Source organism: Gavialis gangeticus, unplaced genomic scaffold (genome assembly GCF_001723915.1).
Source record: "Gavialis gangeticus isolate Ggan-Ray unplaced genomic scaffold, GavGan_comp1, whole genome shotgun sequence".
In the NCBI taxonomy this organism is placed as follows: Eukaryota; Metazoa; Chordata; order Crocodylia; family Gavialidae; genus Gavialis; species Gavialis gangeticus.
In genome coordinates, this window is record NW_017729004.1 from 55146122 (window position 1) to 55153701 (window position 7580).

Sequence of the window (7580 nt, forward strand, 5' to 3'; positions counted from 1 at the left end):
TCTCTCCTTTTTTTTTCTTTTTTTTTTTTTTTTCCCTTCTCTCTCTCTCGTAACCCGCTTAAAAAAAAAAAAAAATACAAACAACAAAGGTAGTATATGAAATTTTATTTATTGTCACCTGGTTTAGAATTTTTAGAAAACCCGATATTTATTGTAAAAAACAGCGCCCCCCCCCAAAAAAAACAAACAACCCCCCAAAAACAACATTTATGATTATCGTGCCAGGTATACCCCATCCCACCCCACCCCAGTTTTGTTTTTTTGGCATTCTGGCACCTTACAAGGTAGACATTGGGTTTTTTCGGCACTCCAGCCAAAAACGTTGCCTACCTCTGATCTAGAGTTTAGAGGAGATAGAGTAACATGTACTCCTCCTAAGTCCTGACAAGGCCCCTCAACCTGGTCACCTCTCCACTCAAATGACTGGGAGTGGACACTGGCAGCTCCCTGCTACAGGGAAACAAGCATCTTATTACCCTTCTTCCTTGTGTGAAGAAACTGCTGAAATACTGTTGTGGGTAGCAAAGCCTCAGAGGAAAAAGAAACTTAAAGATTTTGGTGATGGAATGGAATCTTCTGGACCCTGAGATCCACAGAAGTACCTAACAAACTGTATCTAGCAACACAAAGGAGCTGGAAGTAGACTTCTTGTTAACTGAAAGGTAAGAATTTCATTGAGTTTGGTATATTAAACTATATTTTCAGTTAGTCTATTTTTATAATGTATGTAATTCAGAATGGAGTTCCTGCCAATCTGATGGTTTCTGAGTAAATCACCCTCTACCCTTACCTTAGCAGAGAGGTGAGGTCTGAGGGAAGGGGTGGTTTACAGTTAGCTTACTGAAGAGGGCTCCCCCCTCCATCAATTACTAAATTTTTCAAATGCTGTAACTTAGTGTTTATATATGTAACTTAGCTATTCCATTACATTTTTTTCTCCCTCAGTAACATGGTGCATCCATCTTCTAACATATGGAAGCATTTCCACACAGCAACTACAAGTTATTCAGGAAAAAACCTGTGTTTTGCAAATACTGTCAATTAAATGTGCATTTCCAAGTGCTACCAGGATGACCAACCACATCTTTGCATGTATGAAGTGCCCTGCAGACTTAAAAAAAATCCTTCATGAGTGTGAATGAGGTAGATCATGATGATAATAGAAGTAGCACTTGCAAACGTTCTTGATCCAGAAGTGCTCCTGCTTCTTCAGTAACATCAGCATCACAAAGCATTACTCAGTCAACATCATCAGGTAAACAGATATCTCAACCAACTTTATCCAAAAGACTCAAAATAACTTAATGTGTAGACCAGATGACACTTGAAGAGCAAGAAAAAATTGACCAAGCTCTTGCTTGAGCAGTATGTGCTTTTAGGATGCCATTATTAATCATTGAAAATGCAACTGGCAGGCAGCATTTAAATTAAAACCATTGTGCCATTTGCCCAGCAGACATCCTCTGAGCGAGCCTCTTTTAAAGTCAGAATATGAACATGTAATGCAATCTGTGCACAAAAAATCAATTAAGCGCTTTGTCTTGCAGCACTTACATTTGTCCACCCATCAGTATGGGGAGAAGGAATCATAAACTTTGTGATAACACCTCAACCTGTTTTTTATAACAGCATTGAAACAGGAGAGAACAGACATACTGCAGAGTATATCAGTAGTAAAATATGTGAAGTCCTACAGAAGATTGGGAGTGGTAAAGGACTTGCTTTGCTGACTGACAACACAAGTAATATGAAAGCAGCATGGGAGATCATAATGGACAAATATCGACATATTACTGCAATAGGATGTGCTTCCCATGGCATAAACTTGCTTTTTAATGATTTCATGGAGTTGGACACACTGCAAAAGATCTATAATAAAGCAAAAGTGTTATAAAATATGTAAAATCTACTCGTATTGTAGCTGCAATCCTTAAGAAGCAGAAAGAATAAAATGGCAACACTCAAACCTTGTTGTGAAACTACGTAGGTTGGGGTGATCTCATCTGAAAGTTTACTAACAAAGAAGCTTTTCAAGAAACAGTGATAACTGAAGATCTTAAAGTAGTCTGAAGATAAGGAACACTGTACTTGATGAGGATGTCTTCTGGGTTCAGGTGCAGAACTCCCTGAAGATTCTAAAGTCAGTTTCTTCAGCAGTCATTGCATCTGAATCAGACAGTGTGCTTTTGTCAGACTTATAATAGCCCAGGTAAAATCAACTGTGTTTGACAATGTAAGTATACCTCTACTTAGAGATATACTTAGGAGTGGAAGAAAGAAAAGTGGAAGACTTCACTCACACGTGGGAGGAATTTTGTTGCCAGCCAATTCACGCTGCTGCAAATCTTGTGGATCCAAGATTCAAAGGTAGAAATGTCAGTGGTGATAGCATTGCTACTGCATTTGACTGGATTATAAGACAATAAACACATTTAGGACTTAATGTTGGCAAAGTACTTTCAAATGTTGCAGAATCCAGAACATGGTCAGGCATTTGGTCCAGGAGTACAATCTGGGACTCTGTCAAGCATATTTCTCCTGCAACATCTGGGACTCTGTCAAGCATATTTCTCCTCTGGCTCCACTTGCTTCTTGTCTGCTTCAGATTCCTCCATTTTCTGCAGCATGTGAAAGAAACTGGTCTTTGTTTAGAAATATAGATCAAATCAAGAAATAAACTAATCTGTGAAAAAGCAGAGAAGCTTGTTTCAATCCATGCAAACCTTCAGTTTTCTGAAGTCCATGAAGATGAAAAATGAAGGTTCAGATTCAGAATCAGAAAATAGTGATATTTTAGAAACCTGAGTGTGACTTTGATTAGACAAATAAACTTTTGATGCTAGTATTTTCAAGGATATATTTGATTGTTTGAATGACGTATTGGTTTCATGTGCTGAATTTTGTCTGCAACCTTAAAGGGATATTTTTTTCTGAGCTCTTTTCTAAAAGTGTGAGTTTCTTCTGTTTTCTGAAGATTGCTGACTGTATGGAGGACACTTTCTAATTCCAGATAATAAAAACTTCCTTTTTGTTTACTACAATGTTGATGGTTTCTATTTTCAACTTTTTTTTTCCTAGCAAAACTAAGATGTGCTTAAGTACCTCGGTGCAGTAGCTTGTAGCTCCAGCTGTAACAATAATTACAACTAATTACTAGTATTACTAATACTAGTACTCTTTCCTGCCATGGCAGGGGGTCGGACTAGATGACCTTCTCAGGTCCCTTCCGACCCTAGAAACTATGAAACTATAATTATTTTAAATGCCTTGGTTCTATTCAAATAAGGCATTTATACTTTTTAATTTCATAAATATATCAAACATTACAATTTGTGTTAATTAGGTTTATACATAATATATTTCATGTTCTTAAAGTAGTAAAGTAAATGTAGATATGCAATATTTATTTATTTTTTTTTACCTATATTTCAGTTTTTCCCCAAACTTCTGTTTTTTCCATGGTTGTGAAATTTCTGGAAATTTTTAGTCTCTAGTGGTGTATAGCACTACTCTTTCCTGCATAAGCTACCCGGCCTCTGTAGGACTGCATTATAAGCCTTAGTGCAAATGGTAAGTATTTGGGCAATTGTTACAAACTTCTGCTATAATTCTAATAAGCTGCTTTTGGAAAACTCCAAAGTCACTACAGGGCAAGGTGAAATAAAGGAACAAAGAGTTGCAGAAGCAATAAATAATGGAAAATTTAGTTGTTTGAGTCTGTTTTGTGTTTTACTATGAGATAAAAATTTGAATTTTTTTTGCAGGTCTATACTATCAACTTGGAATCTCGCTATTTGCTAATACAGGGAGTTCCTGCATTGGGTGTTATGAAGGAATTAGTTGAACAGTTTGCATTATATGGTGCTATTGAAGAATACAATGCTCTAGATGAGTATCCAGCAGAACAATTTACAGAAGTTTATCTCATCAAATTCCAAAAGTTACAGAACGCAAGGTACTGCAGTAGGTAACCTTTGCCTGCTTTCCATATCTTAAAGTATGAGTCTGGAGAATTAAAGTGAAATAGCCACCTCAGAGATCTTTTGCTACAAATGCAAGTTATGTGTTCTTTGCATAATATCATAACTCAGTTTCCTGAACTTGGTTGTTTAAGTAGTATTTATCAGTAATCTTCAGAAATGCTCGTTCAAATGTGAACTGTGATAAAGTTGTGTCTGTAACTAATATTTGAATGCAACTTCTCTTTAGAGTGGCCAAGAAAAAAATGGATGAACGGAATTTCTTTGGTAGCTTGCTCCACGTGTGTTATGCTCCAGAATTTGAAACAGTCCAAGAAACTAGGGAGAAGTTACAAGACAGAAGAAAGTATATAGCAAAAGCAACAAGTAGTAAAGGTTTGTAATTAGAAATGCACAGGTTTTATTCAGCACCTCAGTTTTTCTTCCTTGTACAGTTTCTTTTTTCATGACATTCTTCACCTCATTCATCAAAAACATAAGCATGGCCAGGAAATGTAGAATGGCATTTTCACCCTTACTTCAGACTGGGTAAATGTGAGAGCACTGCAGTGGGGCCTATTCAGCCCTGGAGCACCCAGGGGAAAACTGCCATTGTAGGCCCTGGCCTAAAAGGCGTGCTGGGAGTAAAAGGGACGTGGCAATAGGGCTGCAGCATGCAGTACTGCAGTGTTTTGGTCCACAGGTCAGTCGTAAGAAACCCCGATCTTAAATTTTACTGGTCTTAACATCCTATGATAGTCTTTAATTACATTATCAAATACTGTTTAAAAGAATTCAGAAGTAAGATAACTGTTTTTGTTCTCTCATTTTCAGAACTAAATTGTTTTGCTTAAGCTTTTCAGTTCACGGTCATGTAGAGGCTAAGCCTCAAATATCAGTTTGAAAATGGTCAATTCCACTATAATTTAGCTGTTTAAAATGCTTACTTATGCAATATCTGTGTGTAATAACAGTCAAAATACCCTTTTTGTGTTAAAGATCATTTTTCAAAGATGCCACAGGGGCCTAAAAGGACTGTCTCAAATAACTTGGAGTATGACTTTCAGTCGCCAACCTCAGGATTCTGTGCTGCTGATACAACCATTGGCAACTGGGATCCATCTGGAAAAGCATGTTTTCCAGACTTTTACAAGACATTACATTGTGACTTCTCTGCAGGGAACATAGCACATTCTTCAGGATATCACTCTCAGAGTCATTTGGCATTCCCTCAGTGTGTCCATTACAGTAATAAAGCTTATGAGTGTTTTAGCTACAATCCATCTCTGAAGCCAACCATACAGCAGGGAGGACATAAACATGCATCTGTTTCTCCTGCACTGCAAAGAACTTTTGATAATGGAATTGATAGATTTATGCCACGGACAACTCAGCTGGAAGAGCGGAAGAGAAAAAGAGACGAAGGCAATAAACTTGGAATAATTGGGACAAATTCAGATAGTAATGAAGTTGTTATTGGACCCCAGCTGCCAGAAATGCCCAAAGTGGATATGGAGGATGATTCCTTGAATACTTCAGCAAGCTTAATTCGAAATAAACTTCAAGAGGTATGCGCTATAAAAAAAAACCCTTTCAGACTTAAGCAGACAAGGTTCTTTGGGTAAATCCAATATCTTTTATTAAACCAACTCAAATGGTTGGAAAAATTCTTCTTTGCAAGCTTTCATACACAAACAAGTGTTTAAAACCTAAGTTATGGGACCATAATCTAATTACGTTAAAATGCCGCATATACTTTCAGCATCTGGCCTGGATTCTAAGAGGTGCCCCAGGCAGTTGCACTTACCTCCCAAAATAAAGCCAAATGTCAGGAAAGAGAACATAGTTTTTAACCTTCTAGTTACAATAGTGTGGTCACTTTAGTAGTGCTGCAACTCTGAGTGCTGAAGTATCTTTACTTCATATAATTTCTTATTTTTAATCTCAAAAATACAAGACACATTAAAGTAATTATCAAGATATGCATTTTCCACACAGATTTCACTTCTCTTTACAACTGGGGATAGTCAATAAGAGAGAACTAACTAGTTGAATCTTAGAAGTCTCTGTGTTGATCTACTGCATTCTTCTGAACCTCTGATTTTATTCAAATAAGTTTCTCATTCTTCTGTGTGTTTTGGCATACTGCATAGTATCCATTAATTTTCTGCTGTAACTATTCTGAATGAAAAAATAATACCGAGAGGGCATGCCCACTTTCTAGAACCTCCTTTCTTTTACTTAACACTTATTTGAATTTTTTTTTACTTCCATTTAAATAAATTTAAAATTATTTTTTTATTGATGTTGTACAATGGCTTAAGTGACACAGTTTAACTGAACAGCTGTACCACAGCTTACGATTATCTGCATTTTTCTCAAACAGTAAAGGGTTGGACAGAAATCTGAAGTTGATGCCTACTTTGAAATTAAGCGATAATATTATAAAGTCAGAACTTGTTTCTACTCTCAGCTACTTTTAATGGCCAAAATACTTATGCACAGTGATAATTTATGCTGTTCTCTTCTAATGAGTGTCATTTAAATGAGATCTAGAAAATATTTTCTTGAGAAATCAACCTGCCTGAGAATTTTAAGCAATTTTTAAAAACATTTACTTAAAAAATGACTGAGTCAGAGACTGGCAGGTTATTTGACACTTAAATTAATGTTCTGACTACCTAACACTTTCCTTCTATAAACTATTTTGATCCACTTCATTCTGAGGTTACCTACATTTTGTTCCTGTTTGTAAGATGTAAAAGGCTTTCATTCTTAGAGCTTACAATTTATGACTTTGAATTTTACTAGAGAGTAGTTGGGACTTATGTAGAGTGACATAACTCCACGTGTATTTCCACTGATTTCAGTGTGGTGTTCCTGTTTTACTTCATCTTTTGCTGTAAAAGGAATAAATATTTTAATTCTCTCAGTTTTTACTGAGGCATGATCTAGGAAGGTCACCGTTTAATTTAATTACATGTTGTAGGCAGGTATGCCTGCCTGTCAGTTGAAGGAAAGAAAATACTATAACCTGAGGGCATTTGTTATGGAGATGGAATAAAAATAGAATCCCAAATGTCCTTGAATCATATTACATTTTTCTTAAATCTGGAATAATGTATGCCTTCCTCTTATTATTTTTGTATTTAGTAGATTTAGATTAGGTTAACATTTTTTTTCAAGAAACAACTCTATTCAAGCTACCTTGAATACCACAAGTTATTTGGGAGTCCCTGGCTGCAAGTGCAATCCTCCTTTTTCTACTATAGTTTCTTTTTTCCATTGCAGGGTAAGTTGCAGGACATAAAACTATATTTTCACATCCCTTTAATATAACAGAAGAGTGTAATATACTGTTTTAAGTAGAGGTGCACCAATATATCAGTCTGATATCAGATTGGTACTGATATGAAGAAAGTTGTCTATTTTGGATATTGGCCCAATGGGGGCTGATAATTTGGCTGATGAATACCCATGTTGTGCGCAGCTGCAGTGCAGCATACAGCAGAACTGGCAGTGTGGAGAGCTGCTTCCAGCTGGAAAGGGAGGGGGAGCGAAGAAGGGCATGGCAGGGCCGATCAATACCCCTCCCCCCCCCCCAGTGAGGGAGGGGGCAGG

General features: G+C 36.8%; 1 protein-coding gene across 5 annotated transcripts in view; it reads left to right on the plus strand.

Annotated features, from left to right (window-relative positions):
- RBM48 (RNA binding motif protein 48) overlaps nucleotides 1-7580 on the plus strand; it is a 15162-nt gene that overhangs the window by 6342 nt on the left and 1240 nt on the right. The window contains exons 1-5 of one of the 5 annotated variants that reach the window (XM_019508421.1): nucleotides 262-662; nucleotides 946-1255; nucleotides 3765-3955; nucleotides 4210-4355; nucleotides 4959-5527. In XM_019508421.1, coding sequence (XP_019363966.1) covers nucleotides 3828-3955; nucleotides 4210-4355; nucleotides 4959-5527 — 843 coding nt within the window. In that variant the 5' untranslated portion in view covers nucleotides 262-662; nucleotides 946-1255; nucleotides 3765-3827. Of the gene's footprint in view, nucleotides 1-261; nucleotides 1256-3764; nucleotides 3956-4209; nucleotides 4356-4958; nucleotides 5528-7580 lie in introns of those variants that run through there. The other 4 variants (XM_019508420.1, XM_019508422.1, XM_019508419.1 and 1 more) reach the window with 4 other exon arrangements.